General features: G+C 33.9%; 4 protein-coding genes and 1 long non-coding RNA gene across 7 annotated transcripts; 2 read left to right on the top strand and 3 right to left on the bottom strand.

The window, feature by feature from the left end:
• On the top strand, positions 1-14,078 carry LOC135136275 (protein VAC14 homolog). 2 transcript variants are annotated; one of them, XM_064065485.1, is made up of 13 exons: positions 1-193; positions 243-393; positions 448-678; positions 726-1,067; positions 1,120-1,243; positions 2,570-2,662; positions 2,719-2,855; positions 2,908-3,176; positions 13,090-13,264; positions 13,320-13,438; positions 13,515-13,594; positions 13,644-13,797; positions 13,850-14,078. In XM_064065485.1, the coding sequence occupies exons 1-13, from the start codon at positions 93-95 to the stop codon at positions 14,016-14,018; spliced, it is 2,145 nt and encodes a 714-aa protein (XP_063921555.1). In that variant the 5' UTR covers positions 1-92; the 3' UTR covers positions 14,019-14,078. The 2 variants fall into 2 exon arrangements, with proteins under 2 accessions (XP_063921555.1, XP_063921554.1); XM_064065484.1 differs by having other exon boundaries at positions 2,564-2,662.
• Positions 9,928-12,016, bottom strand: LOC135136378 (uncharacterized). Its single transcript, XR_010281698.1, has 4 exons — positions 11,559-12,016; positions 11,328-11,509; positions 10,581-11,278; positions 9,928-10,528 (listed from the first exon to the last, which is right to left on the bottom strand). It is a non-coding gene; the product is annotated as an uncharacterized LOC135136378 (long non-coding RNA).
• LOC135136277 (serine--tRNA ligase, cytoplasmic) lies at positions 13,899-23,421 on the bottom strand. Its single transcript, XM_064065487.1, has 3 exons — positions 22,966-23,421; positions 22,536-22,913; positions 13,899-15,000 (listed from the first exon to the last, which is right to left on the bottom strand). The coding sequence occupies exons 1-3, from the start codon at positions 23,284-23,286 to the stop codon at positions 14,191-14,193; spliced, it is 1,509 nt and encodes a 502-aa protein (XP_063921557.1). The 5' UTR covers positions 23,287-23,421; the 3' UTR covers positions 13,899-14,190.
• Positions 23,422-23,444: 23 nt separating this feature from the next.
• Positions 23,445-24,957, top strand: LOC135136280 (N-glycosylase/DNA lyase). The gene is made up of 3 exons (XM_064065491.1): positions 23,445-23,942; positions 24,000-24,795; positions 24,846-24,957. The coding sequence occupies exons 1-3, from the start codon at positions 23,860-23,862 to the stop codon at positions 24,891-24,893; spliced, it is 927 nt and encodes a 308-aa protein (XP_063921561.1). The 5' UTR covers positions 23,445-23,859; the 3' UTR covers positions 24,894-24,957.
• LOC135136279 (proteasomal ubiquitin receptor ADRM1-like) lies at positions 24,901-26,853 on the bottom strand. 2 transcript variants are annotated; one of them, XM_064065489.1, is made up of 7 exons: positions 26,681-26,853; positions 26,334-26,457; positions 26,049-26,275; positions 25,794-25,999; positions 25,446-25,741; positions 25,246-25,397; positions 24,901-25,198 (listed from the first exon to the last, which is right to left on the bottom strand). In XM_064065489.1, exons 2-7 carry the CDS (start codon positions 26,437-26,439, stop codon positions 24,968-24,970), a joined length of 1,218 nt encoding a protein of 405 aa, XP_063921559.1. In that variant the 5' UTR covers positions 26,440-26,457; positions 26,681-26,853; the 3' UTR covers positions 24,901-24,967. The 2 variants fall into 2 exon arrangements, with proteins under 2 accessions (XP_063921559.1, XP_063921560.1); XM_064065490.1 differs by having other exon boundaries at positions 26,334-26,439.
• Between the last annotated feature and the right edge of the window lie 473 nt (positions 26,854-27,326).

Genomic DNA, 27,326 nt, shown 5'->3' with positions numbered 1-27,326 from the left:
CAAATGTCATTAGTGTCAAAATGACCAGAAAGTGAGGTTAGATGTGAGCCCCCTTTGTCAATTTTGAATAAGTTCTAAAAATACAAGTGGCAATGTCTGAAAAAGACTATGCCCCACTGAGTACAGCATGTGTACGTGCTCTTCACGACAAATTATATGAAAAACGAAAAACTGCAGCCTTAGAAATTGAGAAGTATGTTTTCTTATCTCTAGTAAGTTATCCTTATTTGGTTAATTTTCAGAATGGTAAAAGAATTTGCTGCAATAAATAACACAAGTCAAATAAAAAGATTGTTAAAAGTATTAGGTCAAGACTTTGCTCTCTCACAGAATCCACATGCTCGAAAGGGCGGACTTATAGGATTAGCAGCCACAGCTATTGCTTTAGGAAAAGTGAGCAAATTTTTATTATAAAATTACCAATACACTTTTAATGATCACTTTAAGGATACAAGTAACTACACTGATGAGTTGATCAAGCCAATTTTGGGGTGTTTATCTGATCAAGATTTAAGGGTACGTTACTATGCATGTGAATCTTTATATAATGTTGTTAAAGTATCAAGAGGAGCAGTATTACCACATTTCTCTGCGATTTTCAACGCTTTGAGTAAAATAGCAACTGATCCTGATCAACATGTGAAAAATGCGTCTGAATTGTTGGACAGATTACTAAAAGTAAGTTTTTTTTTAATTCTAATGACTCATTTTAATGTCTACTTTAGGATATTGTGACAGAAAGTACATGTTTTGATCTGGAAGGATTTATGCCATTGTTAAGAGAACGAATTTACACTAAAGTCACATTTGCCCGTCAATTTGTGATTTCATGGATTTCAGTCTTAGACATGGTCCCAGACATCGATTTATTATTTTATTTGCCCGAGATTTTGGACGGGTTATTTAGAATTTTAGCGGATACTAACTTGGAGGTCAAGAAAATGTGTGAAACCACTCTCAGTGAGTTTTTGAGAAATATCAAAAGTGATCCATCCAAAGTGAATTTTCCGGCCATGATCAACATTCTCATAAATCACGCCCAAGAAAAAAACGACGACTTAGTCCAAGTAAAAGCTTTCTTATATCTTGCAAACTAACACTAAACACGTGCTATTTTAGTTTATAGCAATTACATGGATTAAGGAATTTGTACAGTTGTCGGGTCCAGCAATGTTGCCCTACATGTCAGGAATTTTCACTGCTGTGCTGCCATGCTTAGCATATGACACGGACGCACGGAGAAGTATCCTTGATATTATATTATTTCTATTTTTGTGACTAACCGCTCTTCTCCTGCTTTTTTTCCATTTTTGCTTTGGTTGGGGTCAGCTGAAATATGAAATTTATGGGAAATATTTTAAGTGAAAACTGTATGTTGGAGACTCACCGTTTTTAATATTTATGAGAAACGATACTGCAAACAAAACTCAGGTGGCAGCTGTTTGTACGGGTGGCTGCCTAGCTGCAAGTCATAAATTATTGGAACGCCCGGAAGTGGCCAATTTTGCATTTTGAAGATCATATGAATTAAAAACAAATAAATTTTATTTTCCGTTACATTTAGGCCAAAAGGGTTCGGTTAACTTCCGGGGCCTGATGGTCCAGCATCACTAGCATATCCGTATAAACCGCCTTTGGACATTGTAAAATATATTTACAGCACATTATCAACGGGAATAGTGCTACCTGAGCAATATGCGTAGTGTTTAAAATGTTGATACATCGGAAGAATGTCACGTAGACATTTGTTTGATTTGAATGAATTTATCACCCCAAAATATATGACTAAAATTATTCATAAGCCTCAATTGAACAAAATATTGTGAATGTTATTATTATAATTCTTACCTTATCATTATTTTATTGTTATATTGTATTCTCACATTTAAAAAAAATGGGTGGCTCGCTCTTAATTTGATCAATAATAAATTCACTTATCCATTTTTTTGAGTCACCCTGTATCTGCAAATCCAAAAAATCTGGATGGAATGATAAATCACATATTTTGACTCGATTACAATATTTCCTTCGCTTACGCTCGGGAAGTAAAAATCATAGGAAATGCACTTCCAAAATTTGAAAAATATAAAATATGTGTATGTTTGTTTATTTTTTTTGTGCGTGTTATTTAAATTCTCTGTAAAAAATATTAATTACCTTTAAATAATAGATATAGTGTAGCGACCTTCGCAATATCATATTACTGATATTTTTTATTTTCCATGTCAACAATATTTGATAAAATATTTCGTTTGTGATCGTTATTATGCAAAACATAATAAGATTACAATTTCGAGGTGAAGCACGGACTGTTTTTACTTGCAACATAAAGTACATTCTTATTTCTGTTATAAAGTTAGTGTAACAATATTTCCCATAGATTCCATGTCTCAGCTGAATTAGCTCATCATTTCACTAAATATTTTAATGTTTCTGAAACATACATTGTTACGTCACGAGTCGCAACAAGACTGAAAACATGAAAATTTCGTGACATATGTTTCCGACATTAAAACGTTTAGTGGCCCAATCACATTTCCTAATTCTATTTTCCTTAACACAGTGACAGACATAAAGGAAACAGCCACTGCAGTTAATTTCACGCTGATGAAACTGATAGCGGTACACGGTGAAGAGAATAATGTGCGTGTAAATAGTTCAGGTAGCAAATGAAGCCAACTTAAAAATACACCGACGTGCATTGTATTCAATTTTTAGGAGAAGAAACTATCAGTAAGTTAGATTTACCGTCAGTCGTAGACGTTCTCACGCAGTATATCATGCATAACTCCATACAAACCAAAGTAGCAGTATTAAAGTGGATACACGATTTATATACTAAGTTACCAGAAGAAGTAATAAGTTTGTTTTTATTTGTACAATCTGCTGATTTGTGGTTTATTGCAGATGGTTAATCACATAGATGTTCTTTTCCCAGCATTGCAACGTACTTTAGCTGATGAAGCAGATCAAGTAGTACAACAGTGTCTAGTCGTTATTGCGGAAGTTATTTCATCGCCAGTTACTAAAACTAGTCCTGTGAATAGTGAAGGGGCAGTGGTGAAACACTTAGGATGTGAGACGAATCCGTACTATAACAAATTTTTGATAAGTCTGCTGCAATCATTCAGTACAGAGAAGAGATTGTTGGACGAACGGGGCTCTTTTATAATCAGGTAAATTTGTTAGTGAGATTTTTGAAAGTTTGAACAGCGATGCGCATATTCTTGAAAGTAAAGCGATGAAAATGGGTTACATAATAAGAACTATTACTAATTAGTCCGTGTGTTATCTTTGTTCATACAACCAAGTGTGTAACTGCAAATTAAAGCTGCTTAAGATAAGTAACGATTGAGCAAAATCAAAGGTCATAAAGCAAAACATGGTAATAATAATTAATATCCGAGATTTGTTATGTATTGGTAAATAGATAGAATTTTCCCTGCTAATTAAGTTGTTGAAATATTTTAATTTAATGTGTAATCAATCGATTTCGTAAAAATTACATCGAAAAAAACACCCAATTACAATGAATGAGAAGTGAGAAATTATTATTAAGGAAACAAAGGATCAATGTAGTAAGAGGTGACTGAAGTGTCACAACTGGGGAAAATGGGAAGAAATTAGGGGAGAAAAATTGGTCGAAAGTTACTTCGACAGAACTTCCTTCGCCCATAAAGTATAGCTTGTCAAATCCAGCTCTTTAGAAAAATTGAAAGATTTGATTTTGCGAAGTTTATTGTTTTTTATGGCAACCATTACAACGGTGCGACTGGAGATTGAACTCATTTATGGTACTCGAAATTTAAAACAAATAGCGATAACACTTATCAACCTGTAGGTGAGAGTGAAACAGAAACTAAACTAAAAGATGTTTTCTACGAATTGCAATAATCGGATCACAATGCCGACAGTCCAGACTTTTTTATTGCTCTGACTTCCACTTATTGAAAAAAGCACTACATTTTATGTTGGCTTTCGATGTTACTCGTATAATTCACATTTGGTTAATTGTAACTTGCCTAGATCTAGGGGAGGCTCAGCAGCCCCTAGTCTCCCCCTAGCTACGGCTTTGTCTAGGGGTTATGAAATATCGAGAAAATATGAAAGTACCAAATTGCCCAACGGACTTCATTACTGTACGTCCTTAGGTTATCCTCGATAAGAAAAACAACTTGAAAGTGTTTATGTTCATACATCGGAAAATGTCACGTAGAAATTAATTTGATTTTAATGAGTTCGTCTCCTCAAAGCAGTGGCTCAAAACTATTAAGTAGTAAGCTACAATTGTTATTAAATAAAGACCTTTGTACTTTCACATTTTCGGAACAGACTCAGAATAGCCCCATTTTACGATAAATCTGAAAAGCTCCAATGTAGTCCACTGAACCACTTCTAGGGAAAAATGCTGGTGGCTTCCAATTGGCGCCTCAGTCGTAAAATTTCCAAAATTATATCCTCTGCAGAAAATTCATCGTAGATTTTGATCAGATTGGGAACCATTCTATGAACATCTTTTTTTGATGACGTTAGCAGTGAGACTTATAAACTAACTGTTAACGATGAAGTTTCCGTTACAGTTCCTGGTCCCGCTGACGCTTTTTTTAGAGCTGAAAATTGTCTTTTATAAACTCGCTTGCCAAGCTGCCGTTGATAGTAACTTTGATGTTCAACTTTTGCCGTACTTAAACGGGTTGTAGAAGAAAAGTGGAAGATTTAAGGTGATTACAAAAATTTACTATTTTAAATATGTTTTAAGTTTCTTGTTGTCGAAATAAGTCTACATATATTAAGAAAGAAAGGCAAAATGTAGCCCCACCCACCCGCCCTGTCTCAATTGTGACAATATTTTTTTATTCGTCGTGAGCCAAGAGGACGAAGCTTAATTGCAAAATTCTTATTTCTCTACGGGGAATTAAAAACATGTTTTTGAGTATCGTGTTGTTCAAAGAATACTATGTTTATTAAGAAAAAAACAAAGTCAAAAATTAAGACCCACCCATACCCGCCCTGATGATTTTCTTTTAATCGTCAAGAGCCAAAGGAGCGGAATTTAAATGCAAAATTCTTCTTATTTCTCTACAAGAAATTACCATGTAAGACATTTTTTTGAGTATCGTGTTATTCAAAGAATACTACGTTTATTAAGAAAAAATTATAGCCAAAGATTAAGACCCACCCACACCCATGGTAGAAGGAGACATGGTATAGGCATACGCATCGGGTGTGACGTCAAGTGGGGTGAAATTAGCGCGAAATTTAAAATACAATTCGTTATCTGACAACTAATTGACGTATTGGACAAAGCAATGACAACTCAAGCTGAAATTCCCTAGACTTCCCTAGCGAAGCTCACAAGAGTCACAAGGTCGTTGATGCCACCTAACGTCACAAATGGATGCGCAGACCATTTTTAAATTGGTACATCGGATGCCTATACCATGTCTCCTTCTACCATGCCCACACCTGCCGTGATCGAAATAGTAATAAAGTTTTCATTCGTTAGCAGACCTAGGGGCGGAGCCTAATTGCAAAATCCATATTTCCTGACAAAAATTTACCATTTTTAACGTTTTTTAAGTTTCAAAGAATAAAAAAAATATTACTATTGAGATGAGGTGGGTGGATGCGGTTTATATTTTGCCTTTTTTCTTAATACACATAGTATTCTTTGAAAAACACGATACTCAAAAGCATGTTTGTAATTTCTTGTAAAGAAATAAGTATTTTGCAGTTAAGCTCCGCCCTCTTATTTCCCGGCGAATAAAAAAATTCATCACAACTGAGATAGGGCGGGTGGGAGGGCTTACATTTTGTTTCATTGTTTTTATATGTGTAGACTTCTTTTCACAACATGAAACTTAAAACATATTTAAAATGGAAAATTTGTATAAGGAAATATCGATTTTGCCTCCGCGCCATAATTGCAGTTGCAAAATCCATATTTCCTTGCCAAAACCACTTTAACCATGTTTTGAGTTTCTTGTTATGGAAAGATGATTATGTTTATGAAAAAAAAAAGGCAAAATATAAGCCCCGCCCTATCTCAATTCTGATGATTTTTTTTATTCGTCGTAAGCCGAAGGGTATTTCCCTATACAAATTTACCATTTTACCATTTTAAACATGTTTTAAGTATCTTGTTGTGAAAAGATGACTACACATATTAAGAAAAAAAGGCAAAATGCAATACTCGCCCACCCGCCCTATCTCAATTGTGATGATTTTTATATTTTTTTATAGTCCGTCGGCCGACTCTCTACTTTTACGTTTTCTCGACCTTTCATGACCCCTAGAGTACGAAGAATTAGGTCTCCCGTTTCCGTCTGCCTGTCTGTCTGTCCGTTTGTCTATCTACCATCCCGAATTTTTTTTTGTATGCTTTTGCAGAGTGATTTTTCTGTAAGTATTCTCTAGCTGTACGAGTGAGTTGTCGTTGTCACCCTTGGTGAGGCCGCCGCCACTAAATTCAAGCAGACACATTTCTCAGTGTACTCCATGCTTCCATATTCGAAATTTGCAACATGTATAAACTTTTTTGGCGACGAATTTCGAGAATTTACATTAAACGTGGTGTTTTTTTATTACCAATGAATCGCAGAATCCTATGCATAGGTCTCAATTGTACTTTTAGCTGTAGACTGCGAATCTGCAATAAAAAAATAACAGTTTCCATTTAAAGGATTCGGTTTTACAGTTCCTGATTTAATCAATAAAATAAATACACCCATTCATGAATTTTTTTGAGTCACCCTGTATAAACAAACATTTTAGATAGGATGTATTCGGCAAAATTTTGAACTGACGTCATCATTTTTTTGAGGGGATAAGTAAATATATTTTGGTTATCATGCTTATAATAACCTTAAAACATCTACAATATTTCAAAGCATTCGGTTTTGCAGATTCAAAATTAAATTGCAAAATGTTGTTTTATATATTTTTTTTTTTTCTAAAAATCTGGACGTTTCGGTTAAAAACTCAATACGGAATCAAAGTACACGTGTAGGACTATGTTATTTTATAAAATTTAAAACTCATTTACTATGTACAATTGTGAAGTAGAAAAGAAAAAAAAATAGGCCGAAAGATTTCTCCTCATAGAGATTTCTTTGATCAGAAGTCTTCAGAAAAATGTGGATGGATTTAAAAACCGCACGTAAAGACGCATATGATGTTAGAGATTTTAAATAGGATGTACTTGGCAAATTTTTCAGATGACGTCATCAAAATTTTGATACCGATTGATCAACAAATTTTGATTAGTGATCTATCAAGCTAATGCGGTCATAATCGCAATTAATGTGCTAATTTTCAGCAAGCATTTGCAAGATTTGAGTTTAGTTGCTTTTGTTTTTAAGATAAATTTTCAATTTTCGTGCACATTTTTTTTTCCAGAAATCTAAAAACTGATAAACCATAATCATAGAAATATTTTAATATAGTGTTACCAAATTGTTGGTGGGATCAACAAATAAATTTTTGTCGATGTTTAAAATACACGCGTTAATCTTAAAAGTAAAAGCAAAATTCCACAGTAATCGGTCAGTAGTTTCGGAGATACGTTCTAATCAATCGCCAATAGACAAACAAGTGGAAACAGGAACCGACTTTTTCGTACTCTAAGAGCTATAAAATGTCTAAAAATCATCGGTGATACCAAGAGAGCAATAAAAACACGATCAGAGACAGCCATGAATTTTGAAGACTGATCTTTGTCAGAATACCGCCAATTTGTTTGGACTGAAAATGTACCGATCAAAGATAAACTCAAAAATCCATGGCTGTCTGTGATAGTGTTTTTTATTGCCCCTTCGGTAAAAGATAGACACAGAAAAAAACAAATGGGATAGTTTGCGTATATACAGTATGTCCCCGGATTGAGTTCACAAGAGGAAAAAAAAACTGTATTTTCTATTTTACAAAAAAATGACATAGGAATAACATTATTTTGCTTAATTCAAAACGAATAAATTTGCAATTAAAATTTTAATATTATCCGACTGTGTCCTTAAAATCGAAAAAAACTAAAAGTAACGAAGAACTTACAAACATGAAAAGTTAATTTTAAGAGTACAGACCAGGAATATTGAAGTTTTAATTTCAGATTTATTCGTTTTGAATTAAGCAAAAAATGCTATTCCTATGTAATTCTTTTGTAAAATAGAAAATACAGTCTGTTTTCCTCTTGTGAACTCAATCCGGGGACATACTGTATATAAATACGGAAACAGTAATAGATTACTGTGGGTTTAAGGTGGGGAATAAACGAAACTCAAATCTTATGTTATTGATGGAAATACTCAACAGATACAGGGTGATGATAAAATTACGTATGTGCTCAATGTTAATTAAGGAGGCCTTGAAGAACTCGAAAAAAATGGCAAAAAAAATCCATGTGCCAAACTTTGAAAATATTGAACATTAAAGTTGATGAATTATAGTTTTGGAAATTTCTTTCTACCCTATAAAATTTTATTGGCAATAACGAGACGGACAGTAGTACAACAGCAAGAGATATTTACAACTTGAAGTTGTCGCATGCCGGTAATCCCCAGATGTTAGAAAGCCACCTGTTACTTGCTAAATGTTCTTACACAAATTCGGGTAAACTAGTGTGAGCCATAAATATTTCTTACTATTGTACTACTGTCCACCTCGTTATTGTCAATAAAATTCTATAGGGTAGAAAGAAATTTCCAAAACTATAACTTCGTAATTCTGATGTGTTTTATGAGTTTAATAGATAATTAAATAATTATTAATAATTGAATAATAATTTGCTAGAATGAGATTCATAACGTCATTTTTACTGTTGACAGATGTCATTTTTGACAATTTTTATCGGAATTTTAGATTTTCAATTAAATTCACATTAAAAACATCAGAATGACGAAGTTAATTCTTCAATTGTAAAGTTTAGTACTTTCAAAAATTTGGTTTAGAGCTTTTTTAACCAGTTTTTTCGAGTTCTGCTTAATAACGTACGTCGTTGACAAATACACAGCGAAGGTATGCGTCGTATAGTCAGGATCACGAAGCAATGCGTACACGTCACGGACTCTGTATGACGTCATGCGTCTACCACGTTTATCATACAAATGAATCGGTTTGAAAACTGTCAACAAACATGTCGGCTTGTTATTGTTTTGGTTTGTTCTATTTATGATTATAGCATGAGAAGACCGTTAGTGTGAAGCAACAGTTTAGAAATAAGCTACACTTGCAGTGTTTCAGCATACAAGGGCATGCTGCAGGCTGCATAGACGCTATGAATTACAAACTCAGGCACAGGAAAGATCACGACTGTAACCCCTTTCACGTGTTCCTAAGTCACTGAAGCCTGCCACTCACGTTCCAACGCCGCGGTACAATTGTGTAGGATATGACAAAATTGAAGTGTTTTCGAACATCTGTGTATGCGATCAAGCAAATCGGTTGGATGTGGACGGTTGGTGAACAAGTCTGTCTGCAGCAGTACAATCGTGTTGTATTGGTTGGAAACTTAATCGTGTGGGGACAGTGTATGTTATACAAACCGTGAAAGCAGGTATAAAAGTCCATTTTCTTCGGACATGTTGCCACCACGATCGCAAATTTTTAACTGCAAGGTCGTAACGTGTGTGTACTGCTGCTTTTCAGCAGAATTGTACAGCAGTTGTATCCAATACAATCGTACCCCGGCGTTGGAACGTGAATGACTGGCTTTAAGAACGTTCATTTTTGCATTGACTGCTGGTAAAAACTGCTGACAATTGGGTGTTAAACACATACTTGGAGGGTGGTACAAGGCTTCATACTGTACTTAAAGCTACCAACGAGAATGTTAACATACGTCTCAAACAGACAGCATTGAACAGTTGTGACAGGCTTCAAGTTAGAGAAATATGCTTACCGTCTTCAATGCCACAATAGGCACGTCACATCTACAGAATAAGTTACTTTATTGACATGGAATAGATACAAAAGTAAAGTATAAACAATAATAAGTATGCATGTTGCACAACGTCGTCGTCTGACCAGTGATTTGTATATTTGGCCAGTGAAGTGATAGTGTGATTATAAAAGACATCAGCAGAACATGCCGCTAGTACAATCAATTAGGATGGTAATGGAAAATAACCTACATGTTACAGTGGCTGAATGCCCTCTGCAGTATTAGAATCTTCACTGTCATAATCACTAAAACTATAATGTGAATCTTCGTTAATGTCGATTATAAACGGCGCAATCTCTTCACGGTCAAATACTAATTCTCGTTCCCACCACTCCCGTATTATTTTATTCATATGGTCAACAGTATTTTTCCACATTGTGGGCGTGACATGTGCTAACGCTTCTTTCCACATTTCCACGGAATTTTTTGACCATAACCATCACGCCCAATGTGTTTGGAATAAAAATTTGTAGTAATTCCCCAAATATTTTCTATAGGGTTAAACACACAATGATATGGCGGCAATCGCAATACTCTATGGCCATTCTGTTGGCCCAATTCACGGCAACATACGTTTTTGGAGGTTTATTTCTGAAAAACATGATATTTTAAATGAAACGATAGAGAATAGTATATGCATTACTGTGCAACCAAATGAAGAAGTTCCGTTTTTAACAGCTGTGAATCTGAACTTATGTCATGTTGTTAAAGCCATTCACGAATTTCTGCTTTTTTCCATGAACCACTGGGACATTTGTTTGCAAAGGTACTGTGGTAGCTTGCATTGTCTATAATAATCTGTGATGGTTCTTCAAGGTTCATGAGCAATTGAAACCACTTGAGAAAATTCTGTTGATTCATTTAGCCATGATAGTCTGGATTTTTGGTATTAGAAGAAAATACTAGCGCTGCTTCATCAATAAATCCATTGCTTGTACCTGCATGTAATACAATATACCTAAAATATAGTGAGAAGAATAAATAACTAACGTGAAACTGACACATTACTAAATTTTCCCTTCTATTTTGAACATCCTGATACTTATGACACTATCGTCTTGCAATGACCTAACTACCGAACCATTTTCAAATATCCATGTTTCATCAAGATATACACATGGCAAAGAATTTGGGTTCTGCTGATTGTGCATGTATTCACGTAAGAATTTGGTTCTTGCATGAACAACATGTTGTAATTCCATAAGACGCTTCCGTACACTGGTTGGCGAATAACGAAACCCAATTGAGAATGTAAAATTTTTCTTAACGAGCTCACAGAACCCTCAAATATATGTTTCTCCTTCAAGCAATCAATTAATGGCGATCGTGTAACATGTATTTCTGTAAAATAGTCGTTAGTATCTATAAGGCGTGCGCATCAAATTCATACTTTCTTCGACCATTCCATATAAGCATTCTCGAATAGCACACTGCTCCGAAGTGCTAATATCACACACTTGCTTTGTTCGGGGGTCTCTATTTCTTGGGAGAATGTACACCTTTTCCGGTTTTTATTTGTTGTACCACGGAGTTCACTGTTCGCACACATACACCCAGAGCAGCAGCAACCCTCTGTACAATGTGACTGCATTAGTAATTGTAATAAAATACACCTACTTACGTCTTGAACAGCTGTTAGTGGTAAAAGAGGTTCCCCGCTATCGCGTTCTTTAGCAAAATAGTCCACTAAATTATCGTCCATTTGCTTTACATCTTTGTGCAAGGGCTTCGGCATGGTGGAATGTTTACGTTCAAGCAAGCGACACGTACCACGGTACAGGACAGTTAACTTGGAGTTCTATAAAGAACTGTTATAGTTCTGAAAAGAACTGATACGATTACACGAGCAGAAAAGTAGAAAAACGCGAAAAATCAAACAATAACACAACATAACCAAAGTTGACACCAATGACACTTGTGAAATCGATAAAACTTTAGCATATGTTTCGCTATCAGTCGTACCAATATAATTTCCCCCAAATTGATCGATTTTGATCCGTATTGCCACGTATTGCGGCGCGTATTTTTGATTTAGTGTTGGTAACGGATCTACGTCATCCATGACGTGTACGCATTGCTTCGTGATCCAGAGTATATATAACATCCCTTGACGTTGGGTTTTCAACCAATCAAATTGCAGTACTCTGCACTGCTGCCAACTTGAAGAAAAATCTCCTGAAGTAGGGGGGACATTTTTCTGGTTGACAGCACTAATTCCACGAAAATCAAATTTTGATAGAGATAATAAGGTCCACCAATATTAAGCCAATTAATCACCTGTTCACCGAAACCCCCATATTTTAAATAGCTGCCATCATTTTCTACACTGTAGCTGTCTGTCAGTACTTGTACATTGTTAAAGATAGTTCTCGACGTGTAAATCGACAAGATTTATTGCTATTCGTCTCAAAAACAGATTAGGTATTATAAGTGTTGTCTTGTGTAGGAAAGTATCGATTTTGCAATTAGGCACCGCCCCTCGGTCTGACAACAAATGAGATCGAGACGGATGGGTGGGGACTTCTCTTTTGGTTTTCGTTTTTAATTAATACATTTAGTTTTATTTGTATAACACGATTACTTAAGAACATATTTCACATGGTAATTTCTCGTAGATAAATAAGGATTTTGCAGTTAAGCTCCGCCCCCTTCGCTCACGACGAATTAAAAAAATCATCACAACTGAGACAGAGCGGGTGGGCGGGGCTTATATTTTGCCTTTGTTTTCTTAATATACATAGCCATCTTTTCACAACAAGAAACTTAAAACATGGTTAAAATGGTACATTTTTGCAAGAAATGCATGTATAATACGAATAAAGTATTCTAAAAAAAATCAAAGAAAAAACTTTTTGTTTACACATTTTTTAAATCATTATTAAAAAGTTTTCACATTCTAACAGGAATTGTTTATCCCAAATATTCGTTTTGATCCAGTTAATCAAGTTTATAAAAATTGACTGACAACAAAGTAGCGCGGGACATATAATAGAATGTAGTGAAATCGCGTTTTCACTCACAAATGGTCGATGTCAGTTCAGTTTTTCACGAATTTATTCCTATTAACATAAAAATTATCAATGTTGTTGTTTTCAAACTTCCACTTGCTGTCTAATTAATAAATGGGTTTTGATTATTTTTTTTCGTTGCAGACAACTTTGTGTATTACTTAATGCCGAAGATATTTATAGAAATTTAGCGCACATATTACTTAACGAACCAAATTTAAAATTCGCCAGACTTATGGTTGAACATCTGAATATGATCTTGTTGACTTCATCCGAATTATTTGAAATGAGGAGTCGATTGAAAGAATTAAGTACCGAGGTTTGTTGTCTAGAAATGTAATATACAACACAAATAATCGATATTTTCTTTACAGGAAAGCCGTTCTTTGTTTTGTTGCTTATATGAAACGTGGTCGTACAACCCTGTTGCTACAGTCGCCTTGTGTTTATTGACACAAAGTTATGGCCATGTATGTGACTTAATTAGGTTATTGTATCCTTTTTTCCAGTAGCGTAAAAAATAAGCATCAAAAAAATTGAAAACTATACTTTCCTTAATTACTGTCAAGTGGAAATTTGGAAGTTACAGTTGACTTTTTGATGGAGATTGATAAATTGGTACAACTTATAGAATCTCCAATTTTCGCATGTAAGTACCTCATTTGCAAACAGTCTTAGCTATAATTAAAGTTCTGAAGATTTAAGGCTAGAGTTACTACAAGTTCCATGTGATAAAAATCTTATACGAGCGTTGTATGGTTTATTAATGTTACTACCACAAACCGATGCCTTTCAAACTTTAAGAGTAAGACTAAGTTGTATTCCAAGTTTGCATCTACATTGTGATGAAAAGTAAGTATGATGATAAGTTGTAGCTTGAATTTTGTTTTTTTTTTTTCTTTAGGGGTGCAATAAAAGAAAACCCAAGACCAACGCATACGAAAAACATAGACTTTGACAAATTGTTGCAACATTTTATTGAAGTACAAGAAAAATACAAAGAATATAAAAAGATGACGCGCTTAAAGGATATCACTTATGCCGACAAAGAACTCAGCAACTTAGAAATATAAATATTATTATCCAAAGTATTAATTAACCTGACTATTGTAATACATTCCTGTTGAGCCAAACATTCGCATTATTCCCAGTACTCTAAAATGATGCATACGAGGAAATTTTATAAATAAAAGCATTTTTATTCCTAGTTATTTAAATAATTAAAGCAAATGCCGATATTCTTGCTTATTCTTCTCCTCCGCCTTGCTTTTTCGCCCCTCCCTCTTTCTGCTTTTTACTCTTCTTATTGGTTTGTTCCAAGTCGATGGGCGCGGGCTTGACAAACGGAATTTCATCTCGATAATCCTCTGGCAGAAACTCCTTGAGAATCTGAGGCACCTTAACACCAGTTTCCGTTTGATGTACTTCCAAAATTGCGCAGATAACTCTCGTAGTGGCACACATCGTCGCGTTCAACATGTGAACGTAATCAGTGGCAGCATTCATCTTTTTCGTTTGTCCATACCTCACCAATAACCTTCTTGCTTGATAGTCCAAGCAGTTGCTGCAAGACACCAACTCCCGGAAAGCGCCAGAAGCGGGAAACCACGCCTCTAAGTCGAGTTTCTTCGCAGCTGCGTTGTTCAAGGCACCAGACACGATATTAACTATCCTGTATGGAATTCCTAGAGCTTGACAAAACTCTTCAGCATTGTTGATCATCTCGTCCATCATTTCCCAGGATTTGTTGTCAAAGGGGGAAGTTAATACAAATTGTTCTACTTTTTCGAACTGATGGACACGGAAAATACCACGAGTGTCACGACCATGAGAACCCACTTCTTGGCGGAAACACGTGGAAAGGCCAGCGTATTTGATGGGGAGGGAGTTTTCAGAGAGCCATTCATCTCTGTGGAATGCAGCGATTGGTTGTTCGGAAGTTGCGATTAAGTACTTTTCTTCCATCTCTTTTTCTTCGGCTTTTTCACTACCTTTACCCACAACTTTATAAAGTTCTTCATCGAATTGAGATAACTGGGCTACTTCCTGCATAATCTGAAAAAAAATACAGTGGTATAAATTTCGAAAACATTTCAAAAAATATTTTGTATGTTTCTGTTGTAGGAGGCAACATGAAAGTACATACATAAGTTTTATAGAATTTTTCTAATTTGGGATCCTTTATTTATTACATTGATTAAGTACATACAGATATACCCATGATATTGTTTGGAGCGAACATGCCGAAAGCCGACGAATAAGAGATGGCGCACCAACATTTGGTCGTCAAACGCCGCATATAATAGCTTGGACTCCAATCGCTCGCATAGACTACCCCCATAACAGCAACAAAACTGTTCTTAAATCTACCACTCAATGGAGAGCGCAATATTTAGGAGTTTTGTTTTGGTTTGTTATTTACTTTGTCGTGTGCAACAAAAACAACAGTAATAAAAATAAAAAATATATTTACCAAGTAAATAACAATACATTGTTAAAATCATTCTTAGCCGCAATAGTTTGAATATGTTTTTTTTTTAATATCGCTGCAGTGATGACTGTTAATAAAATAATAACATGTCCGTGAAGCTATTAGCCACATTGCAAAATTTTTGACTTTTTTCAACGTAAATCATTAGTAAGTTGTATGTAAGTAATTCTAAACATTCAATTATGGTTTTTTATGTAACTACTAAAATCTTCATGTTAATTATTTTGGCGGCTAACTGCATAGCAGAAGCCAGTTTATTTAAAAAATTGACTTTTCTTAAACTGTTCGTTAGTATAGTAGTCCATCAGGTATAAGGTTATATAGCCATCATAAAAGTATCCCATTGTGTCGAAGTCAAGTTGTTTACAATAGAAAAGGTTTTAGGGTCGTAAATAACGTGTCCACTGCAGCTCGACCGGCTGTTGTTGTTTCGTTCGGGGGAAGCTTTCATTAAGTATCTAAAACTAACCAAGAAACGTTTAGAAGACGATTTATTACCAACCGGTAAGCTTAGTGCGAAGTACACAAAGGGGGTATTTATTTGCGGTCAACTAGTTTTATGATGGTCGTATAACCTGATAGCTCTTAAACTACTTCATATCGTTTTGTAAGGATTTAAATAATTAATTATAAATTTTTAATGGAAATAGCGGCTATTTTTTACGCGTATTAACTTTGACTTGCACTTTTAATTACGTATATCATACTTAGTATGCTTGCGCATCGTAAACCATATTTTTTTGTATAGGGTGTAAATATTTTTTGTTCACTACATATTTGTCCCACTTTTTCGGGAACATTTAATTGTAAATTTTAGGCTTGAATTCGCTTTCTATAAACCGGGTCTAATTGGACCGATTAGACAACGTACATGTTTTAACCATATGGTACATTTTAAACCTCTGTTAAATTAATCGAGGATTAAATATTTAATTCGCTGTCTATAAACCGGCCCCTAATGTTTTATTTTCCGATAAATTCAAAGGAATTTGGTGTTTTGTTGCTGGAAGAACTTGAAAAAATCTTTTGAGCTTTTAGTGTTTTACTTTTTACGAATCTGAAGTCTTGAGTGCTGCAATGTTACCCTATGGTGTACTATTTTGGGAGCCTATGGAGATTTTTTTGTAAATTATTTAAAACAATTTTGGGGGACTTGGTGCTCTATTTTTGGAAAATTCTGACCTGAATAGTTTTTGAGTCAATTTTGGGACCCAGTTTTTTTTTGAAAAATTTAAAACAATCTTGAAGTTCTAGGTATTCCTATTTGGAAAGAATTTCAAAGTGCTTTGAAGCCTCGAGTTGCTAAAAATCAGTCTTATCTTAGCAGGTACTAGTAGCTCCGCGCACTCACCCTCTCTTTTCTTAGAGGATATCTTATTTGACAAAATCAGTTTTATCTTAGTAGTTACTAGCCCCGCCCACCCACCCTCTTTTCTTGGAAGGTATGTCATCTGCCAAAATCGGTCTTATTTTTACCAGCTACTAGAACCGCCCACCCACCCTGTCTTTTCTTAGAGGGTATGCCATTTGCCAAAATCAGTTTTACTTTAGCAAGTACTGAGGACTAACTTTGACAAAAAATGATCAAAATTTGGAAACATTACGAGCTTACTTATATGCACAAGGCCGGAATTTTGAACATCTTCTCTAGTGTTTAGTTGGTTATGCTTTAATGGATTTTTCTTGTGTTGGTTTTGTTTTTGTTTACAATTTTTAAATGTCTTATAATTTTTTTTTTTGGTTTATTTATTAATGAAAAATAACAGCTTATTTAATAATAATGCACAACGATAAATGACTAGTGGTTGTTATGGTTATTGTCCTAAAAAAAAATGGTCTAAAGTACTTCCCTCGCTGTCGGAAACATGACGACTGCATGCCTATTATATTGGGAATTTTTCAATTTATCTAGTTTTCATTTTTTCTTCGATTTTTCGATTTTTCATTTTTTTTTATTTTTCGGCTTTTCTCGTTCTTTCAACTTTTAATTTCTCAATTTTTCGATATAACAACTTTTCGATCCTTCATAAGTAGTTCCGATGTCTCGATTTTATTTTTCGATTTCTCATATTTTTGATGTTTGGATGTCTGGATTTTTCGATTTTTAAATATTTTAATTTTCGATTTCTTAATTTTTCGATGTTTTAGTTCTGGGATTTTTCGATTTTTCGTTTCTCCAATGTTTCTTTCATTTTTCGGTTTTTTAATTTTTCGTGTTTCCGATTTATCGATTTATCAATTTTTCGATGTTTCAGTTTTGGGATTTTTCTGTATTTAGATTTTTCAATTTTTCGACTTCTTGATTTTTAAATTTTAGAATTTTCAGTTTTCCCATCTTTTAATGTTTCGGTTTCTCTAATTTAAAGTTACCAATTTTTCGATTTCTGGGTTTTAGATTTTTCAATTTCTCGTTTTTTTGATTTTTCAGTTTTTCAATCTTACGATTTCCTGATTTTTAAGTGTTCGTTTTTTCGATGCTTCTAATCCATCGATTTATCGATATTTCGGTTTTTGGATTTTTAAAATTTTTTGATTTTGGAAATTTTTCAAGTTTTGGATTATCAATTTTTTGATATTTAGTTTTTCAATTTTTTAAATTCTAGATTTTTCGGATTGCCGGATTTTTAGACTTTTAGCATTTCGACCGTTCGGTTAAATTTTTAGATTTTCCAATTTTTCAATTTTTTTTTAATTTGGATTTTCAGTTCTTCGTTTTTTTTTTCAGTTTTTCGGTTTTTTAATTTTTCGAGTTTTCGATTTGTCGATTAATCATTAGTTTTTGGATGTTTCAGTTTTTGGATATTTCAATTTTTCCATTTTTTGATATGTTTCGATTTCTCTACTGTTCAGTTTATCAATATTTTAATTTTTCAATTTTTAAAATTCTACTTTTCGATGGGAATTATCGTTTTCTCGACATTTCGGTTTTCGGATTTTTTAAATTTTTTGATTTCCCGATTTTTGAAGTTTTCGATTTTGGGAATTTTTCAATTTTTCGATTATCAATTTTTTGATATTTAGTTTTTCAATTTTTTAAATTCTAGATTTTTCGGATTGCCCGGATTTTTCGACTTTTAGCATTTCGACCTTTCGGTTCTTCAATTTTTAGATTTTCCAATTTTTCAATTTTTTTTAAATTTGGATTTTCAGTTCTTCGTTTTTTTTATTTTTCAGTTTTTCGGTTTTTTAATTTTTCGAGTTATCGATTTGTCGCTTAATCATTAGTTTTTCGATGTTTCAGTTTTTGGATATTTCAACTTTTCCATTTTTTGATATGTTTCGATTTTTCTACTTTTCAGTTTATCAATATTTTAATTTTTTAATTTTTAAAATTCTAGACTTTTCGATGCGAATTATCGTTTTCTCGACATTTCGCTTTTTGGATTTTTTTAATTTTTTGATTTCCCGATTTTTGAAGTTTTCGATTTTGGGAATTTTTCAATTTTTCGATTATCAATTTTTTGATATTTAGTTTTTCAATTTTTTAAATTCTAGATTTTTCGGATTGCCCGGATTTTTCGACTTTTAGCATTTCGACCTTTCGGTTCTTCAATTTTTAGATTTTCCAATTTTTCAATTTTTTTTAAATTTGGATTTTCAGTTCTTCGTTTTTTTATTTTTCAGTTTTTCGATTTTTTTTAATTGTCGAGTTTTCGATTTGTCAATTAATCAGTTTTTCGATGTTTCAGGTTTTGATTTTTCAATTTTTCCATTTTTTGATATGTTTCGATTTCTCTACTTTTCAGTTCATCAATACTTTAATTTTTCAATTTTTAAAATTCTAGACATTTCGGTTTATGGATTTAAAAAATTTTTGGATTTCCCGATTTTCAAGTTTTTATGTCTATCAAATTGGGTTGCTGCAATGTAATACTAATAATAACAGTGTTGTATCTCCAAATTTTCGGGAAAATGGAGTGAACTATTCCTGATTCAATCAATAAAATAAATTGACTAATTCATTAATTTTTTTGAGCGACCTGTTAAGCAAATCTAAAAATTATGAATGGAATGATAAATCACAAGTACAGACTCATCATATTTTGTACATCGTAGATAGGACATATTCAGCAAAATTTTGAGGTGACGTCATTAATTTTTTTAAGGGGGGATGAGCAAATACATTTTGTTTACAAATTTGCCAATTTTATAATAACTGCAAAACATCTCCAAGATTTCAAAGCATTAGGTTGTGTACTTCCTGATTAAATAAATAAAATAAACTCACACATTCATTTTTTTTTTGAGTCACCTGTATATGCAAATCCAAAAAATATGAATGGAATCATAAATCACAAGTATTGTCTCATGATACTTTCCACATTTAAGACAGGATCTATTCAGCACAATTTTGAGGTGACGTCATTAATTTTTTAGGGGGGATGAGGAAATATATTTTATTCAGCAAACTTTTGAGGTGACGTCACAAATTTTTTGGATGGAACAAGTAAATATATTTTGAATAAAATTTATCATGCTTATCATAACTGTAAATCATCTGCAAGATTTCAAAGCATTCGGTTTTGAAGATTCCAAATTAAACTACAAAATGTTGTTTCATAATTTTGATTTTTTTCAAAAAGTCTGGACGTTTCTGGTAAAAACTCAATTCGGAATCATAAACTACATGTCTAGGACTACGTTATTTTGTACAATTCAAAACCCATTTACTATGTACAATTTTGAAGTGGCATAATCACATTATTGGTGGGGATCTACATGATATTCCTAATATAAATACAAAATTTCGCAACAAGCGGTCTAATATTTTCGGAGATTATCTGTCTAATAAAAATCCGGGACGGTAGACAGACGGAAACGGGAGACCTATTTCTTCGTCTTCTAGGAGTCATGAAAGGTCGAGAAAATGTAAAAGTAGAGAGTCGGCCGACGGACTCGACTTTTACTTTTATAAAATTACGTTTTTTTCGTAATCTACATCATACATAATTTTTTTATTATTTTTTTGGGACTCCCGAAATCCACATACGTAACGTACTGAAGAGTTAAGCCGCCATTTTCCAGACATCCGGTATACAAAAGTATGTTAGATAATACGCAATCGGTTAAAATTAAAGAAAACACGATTATTAGTTTAAATAAAAATAAATAATATCAAGAACTTGTGCCATGTATTAAAAACATTCATTGTAAATAAGTAAATTATGTAAATAAACCATAAAATCACAAAAATCTTTTTTTAGCACAAATTATATTTCAATAAATTTTCAGTAACGAGTTATCGATATACTTAATTGTACTTATATCACAAAATGTGAAAGAAAATTACTCATTTTCGAGTTTATGCGACATAGTTTCCTTTGTATTTATTAGTAACAAAAGCGAGCTCACAAAAGCGTACAAAAAATTTCCAATGTGTTATTTATATTTATTTTTACGTTTTCAAGAGCACTAACAAGTATTTAAAACAACAAGTAATTACTTGTTTGTATTATTTATTCATTATAATAATCTCATTTATTTATCAGAAACTTGTAAACGAAATAAAATCTAATTAACTAGAAACATCGTCAAAGTTGTGTTATGCTCATCTGGCAATGTTTGTAAATTATCTCACTGCGTATTATGAGATTCTTACAATTTTTTTCCGTCGCTCTCTATCGAGTGGTAGATGTAAGAACAGTTTTGTTGCCGTTATGGGGGTAGTCTATGCGCACGATTGGGGCACAGTATAGAGATAATAAAATATGAGCAACACGTGTCGACGCTTTTGATGTTTCTGACCCGAATTTTAAGCCGTCATCGGTGGTCGTTGCCCAAACTATTTCCAGATGTCGCCACCCAATTTAAAAAATCATGGCCAACTAAGATCTGGCGTCCGCTGCGCTTCCTTTATAAGCTTAAAAAATCCGCAACTGCGGTAAACAACTCCAGAAACTTTATTCTAAAACTAAATTGTGGAATCACCGTTTTTGTGCTGTGCGGGTGGTTGCCGACCACCAGTTTCGGGAGATTTCGGGTGATGAAGCTAGATTATGTAGTGTAACTGTCCACTAGGGGACGCTGGTTAACATTCAAACTTCATTACAATATTTAAAAGTCCTTTGGAGCCTCGTGTCTTTTCTTATAATTTAACCAAATTTCTTAAAGGATACGCCATTTACTAAAATCAGTCTTATCTTAGCAGGTACTAGCCCCGCCCACCCACCCTCTCTTTTCCTAGAGGGTATCTCATTTGCCAAAATCAGTCTTGTCTTGGCAGCTACTAGGGAGCGCAGCGGACGCCCGATCTTAGTTCGCCATGCAAAAAATATCGCAACCGCTTCATTTGAAAATTTAAAAATTGATTCGTGTATAGTGTATACAATTTACTACAGTTTGTGCAAATGAATTTTTGGAAAAGTGCTAGTAAGTTAGCAATATTTTCATTTTTGGCAATCAATGTGAAAATGATGTTTCTTGTAAAATTATGCTATTGTATAAAATTGATGTAGATAGGGCAGCTACATTTACAAAAACTGTAACTGTCAATGGCACAAACGTATATAAAAAAATAATAAATGTTGTCCAAAAATATTGTTTTCTTTTTAAATACATATAATAAAGTTATCACTATGTATTAATACATATATCTTATTTTTTGTGAATAAAGCTGTATTTTTTTCTATAGTCAATTTAAAAACAAATTTAAAACGCCCAATATACATACTTGAAAGAGACACACACATTCTAGATTTAATAAATAATAAATAATAAATAGTAGTGTCACTAATATTGTAAGTTTATTAACTCTTCCATGAAAATCTGAATCACTTTTAACATGTAGAAAACACAGAGCATGTCTACAATTATTGAATACTGCATTATGTATGAATCAATACAACATCCCCTTATGGCCTTATGAACACCCATAATAATTCAGCCACAACCAAGAAAATTAACAAATTGATACGAAATAAAAATGTAAAAAAAAATAAAATAGAATCAAGTCTAAACAAAAAGAATACACAAAAAAATATGAAAGCTGAACAAACAAAACTGTTTTTTTTTTTTTTTCATATAGGAAGTATTAAGCCTTCTTACCCCACTTTTATCACAAATACAGTTTTCCCTTTAAAAATAAAATTTTAAATCATACCTCTTTCCTCATAAAAAATGGTGTGTACAAAGGCTTGTATCCTTTTTTGTGCAACATCCTTAAAGCCAGTTGAATTAAAGCATGTTCAAGGAACAACGCAGGCCCGGTCAAAAAATACCCCCTTCCTCCAGAAACCATAGATCCTCTTTCAGTGTCAACACCGTCAATCATATGTATCACATCTACATGGGAATACTTTTTCCTGATTTCGCAATCTCCAAACGTCCGCTCCACTTTATTCAAATCTTCATCATCACTGATGACTGCAGAATCATGGAGCAAATTTCCAATTTCTTTTAAAGCTGCGCTTCGCTCCTTCTCAGTACGAACCAACTCAGAGTCATTTTTTGCAATTGCTTCATCAATCAAAACACGAACCTAGCGAACCACGTTAATTATCATTCGAGTGAAAATTTTTACAGAAACTTACTTTTTTTATCTGATTCACAGTGAGGGGTTTGAGCATTTCACTGGTAAGATTTTCTAACTGGGAAACTACATTTTCAGGAACGGCTTCATTGGCGTCACCCTGAGGCTCCTTCTTTTTCATTTTGTCGCCGATTTCCTTGCTACACACATTTTTGAATTTATTTAAGTTATCGGCTTTATGTCGTAGTTGCCTCCATGTGCTATCGGCTTCCACAACTTGGTCGACCAAAGCCACATCTTTAAAACGTTTCTTCTGGTTTTCGCGAATTTTATCCGGATTTCCGCCTTTGTCGGTGCGGAAGAGATCCAAATCTAATACCATTTTAATAAATAATTTTTACGATAATGCGAGATGATGCAATATTAAATCATTAACACTACTGTCGTTCACGTCAAACGCGACACGTGTTAGGTTAGAAATTGTCAAAAAATTTTTAAAACGTCAGCGGCGATGAATAATCACTAATCAGTATTCCCAACATCAGGTTGGTGCAAAAAAGCTCTAAATTTTGTCCGAAATTATAAATTGTTTTGGGTTAACTACAATAAGTTGATGCTACTGTTTTGTTAACTTATTTTTGGACAATCATTTCTAAATTTATTTTTTTCTTTTAAGTTCGTGGTATTCATATTTTCCACGTTTCTCAGTTAGGGATATTTTACGTTTCTTATCTTGATTCTGTTTGCGAATTTTTGCTGAGTTTTGCAAATGTCAACGAGAAGCGGGAAAGTATTTCTGAAATAGTTCGAAAAATTAGATACTAATATTTGAAGACATGAAACGATTATAAATACTACAAAATTGCTTGTGTTGTTGAGCTAAATAAGTAGTGAAACCATGTATTAAAATAAGAGCAAAAACAAGGTACTAGTTTCTTAACCTATAAATCATAATATGGTGCGACAGTGGTATAAACTGGTTTGTGAACGGGAACGGGTACAATTACTGGGTACATTAAACGGCGGACAAAGTTTTAGGTAAGAATTTTATACAAATAATACAAACAAAGATGTAGTTATTTTAATTTGAAACAGATGGAAGTTTATTGAAAAAGATGGTGATAAGAAATGGATTGGTGTGTTTGCTAATCATGTATGGATTTTAAAACAAAACGATGACAGCATAGAGTACCAAGTCCACGGTTCAAACAATGGCGAACCATTTTATAACGATTTGTTGGCTAATTACTTCCAATTAAACTTGGATTTGAAACAAAACTTCACAGAATGGTCACTGAAGGATCCCATTTTCAAAGAAGCAGCAACTCAGTTTTATGGCATTCGTATCCTTAAACAGGAGCTTGTGGAGAATATCTTCTCTTTTATCTGTTCATCTAATAATAACATTGGTCGGATTAGTGGCATGGTGGAGAAACTGGCACGTTTGTATGGGGAAAAAATATGTGAACTTGATGGACAAGTGTATTATTCGTTTCCTCGTGCTGAAGCTTTAGCTAATGATAATGTTGAGAGTGTACTCAAGAAAGAAGGTTTTGGTTATAGAGCAAAATATATTCATGAGTCGGCGAAACTTATGGTGAGAAAAGGTGGAAAACGTTGGCTAGAGGATTTAAAGAAACTTCCTTATGAAGAGGCAAAAAATAAATTAATGACTTTAACAGGAATAGGACCTAAAGTAGCTGATTGTATTTGCTTGATGTCACTTGACCATTTACAATCAATTCCAGTAGATACACACGTTTATCAAATTGCGCGAAAATTCTATATGCCAAATTTACCCAAACGCAAGGCTGTGACTGCAAAAATCTACAAAGATATTGGAGATCATTTTCGGGAATTGTATGGACCAAAGGCTGGATGGGCACATACAGTAAGATTCATTTAATTATTTTAAACACATTGTAACCTCTTAAGTTGCAGGTCCTTTTTTGTGCTGATTTAAAGAAGTTCCAAAGTGATGACAAATAAAACAAAGTTTATATCAATTCGTGACTTTATTATTATAATCATTAAATTCAAACTATTTCAAAGCTTCTAGAATTTTAATCAAGTTGCATATTTTGGTCATCATCCTTATCATCTTTCTTCTCTTCCTTTTTGTCCTTATCAGATTCTTCTTTAGAACCAGTTGCTTCATTTTTCTCTAACGCTTTCACAAAATCTTGCATGTTACCCTGGGCTGCAGCTGCCACAGCTTCCGGATTAACAGCTAACTGGGATACAACAGGACCTAATTGTCCAGATTCCAAAGCACTAGAGAATTGGGATACAGCCTAAAAAATTAAAATTAAAAATCGTTCTACCCAAGCCAATTAATTACTTGTTGAAATTGGGGAGAATTTATTGTCGAACGTAACGCTTCTTGCGGGTCACCTTCAACAGCAGGCAAGTGGCTTTGTAAAGCCTGCAAAGCTCCTGGATTGTTCAAAATTCCAGATAAACTGTCTGCTGTCAACGCAGTGGATAAATCGACTAGAAATAGCAACATTATACAATTTTTCAAATTGTTTAATCAACTACCTCCTGATTGTTGTGATGAAGATATTGGCGTAATGCCCTGTAAGAAATTCTGCAAATCAGATAATTGAATTCTATGGCCGCAAGACGAATCGCTGGATCGCCCTGTATTAGAAGCTCGCGCTGGAGCCCCAGGAGCTGTAACTGGGGCAGTTGTAGTTTGTGGAGTTGTTGTTGTTGCTGGCGGATTTGAACTCACGGTAGTTGTTGTTGTGTTTGTTGTTGGTGTACTTGGTACAGTTGTACGATGGGTGATTGCAGGAGTAGTGCTAGTGCGTGCACTTCCACTATTAGGGCCCCTAAGACACACACATCGTTACTACTACACTACTAATTAGCAATTCAACATACCTAATAGTACCCAACAGACTTGACAACCCCCCCATCTGCCCAACGCCACTCCCAAATAACTGCATCAACTGCGATTGAGACATGTTATTAAACAAAGATTGCAAATCTTGATCTGGTGACTGAGAAGATTGTACCGCACTTGATGGGTTGTTCAAGAGTTCATTAATGCGTTTGCAGTTGTCATCATCTTTGTCGGTGCGTGGTTCCTAAAATATACATGTATTGCTGTGTTTTTACTGCAAAATGTTGGTGTACCTGTAGCCAGAAGAAAAATTTGCGACTTGATGATTTAAATTTCAGCAAGTATACGCGGCCTGTGGTGCACTGAGGTACTTTTATGTATTCACAATCATCAGGAAAGATGATTAAATCATCTTCTACTATTCCAGTGGTGCGGTCTTGCCAACAGAAGTGCATTAGAGAATCGTCGCTTTGGTATACATAGAGAAGACCTTTGCGCTTATCGGGGTAAACCATGCGCCCTAAATTAAATAAGAGGGGTGCTTCATTGACGATTTTTAAAGGCAATTAGTTGCTTACCTTTCAAATTCATTTTCCCAGCCCGGACCTCAACTAAATGTTTATTGCCACCAGTAGAACCAGGTCCGGTGGCGGCACTACCAAATAACGCACCTCCTGCAGGCATCTTGTACGAGAAGTTAGTCTATATGCCACAATATCAGAAAGTGAGGTTAACAAAATGACAAATCATTCTTGTTTTATACGTATATAAAATTTACAAACTTATTCCCTAGATGTAACAATTAACAACTAATAGTATTTCCGTTGTTTGTGGGTCAAGCTTTTTATAAAAATTAAATTAGTTAATTTACACAAAGAAAAATACTGTAAAACTGATATATTTCGAAAATAGTTTTAATACTTACGATTTATTGATATTATTAAATACCAAGCTGTTGTAAAATTTGCTGAACTGTTTTGCTCGCTTCTGAGAAACAACTGGAATAAGCGTTTATTTTTTACATATAAAGGAAATATTTCTGCTGTTTTCAGCTCCGTCACCACGTTTGACAGATCAACATTCAACATCGACGGTGCACTGTTGCCAAAATGTCAGATTATAAATACTACAAATGGGCAAAATAATAACAATTATTGTCTTAATGAACATCAAGTTCAAAATAAGTTTCTATCACAGGTTCTTTTGTTGATCGTAGATTTTTTACAAATTAAAAAAAAATACAACATAGCAACAACAGAGACTTTCTTTGTTATTAACCTGTATGTTGGTAACACGCAACTTTTAAGTCGAATTTATAAACTTGCTGTCGACGTTGAAGTTCCCGCTGACGTTGCTTTTAGAGCTGAAAATTATCATTTGATGTTCAACTTTTGCCGTATTTAAAGGGGTTGTAAATAGAAGAAAAGTGGAGGATTTAAGTTGATTGCTACAAAAATGTATCATTTTAGACATGTTTTAAATTTCTTGTTATATGTTAAGTCTACATATGTATATTAAGAAAAAAAGGCAAAATGTAGCCCCGCCCACCCACCCCATTTCAATTGTGATGA

Source organism: Zophobas morio, unplaced genomic scaffold (assembly GCF_036711695.1).
Source record: "Zophobas morio isolate AGI-343-1 ecotype UQ-CSIRO unplaced genomic scaffold, CSIRO_AGI_Zmor_V1 ptg000026l, whole genome shotgun sequence".
NCBI classification, from domain to species: domain Eukaryota; kingdom Metazoa; phylum Arthropoda; class Insecta; order Coleoptera; family Tenebrionidae; genus Zophobas; species Zophobas morio.
Note: the sequence above shows the minus strand (reverse complement) of the source record. Positions and strands in the feature narration are given on the sequence as shown.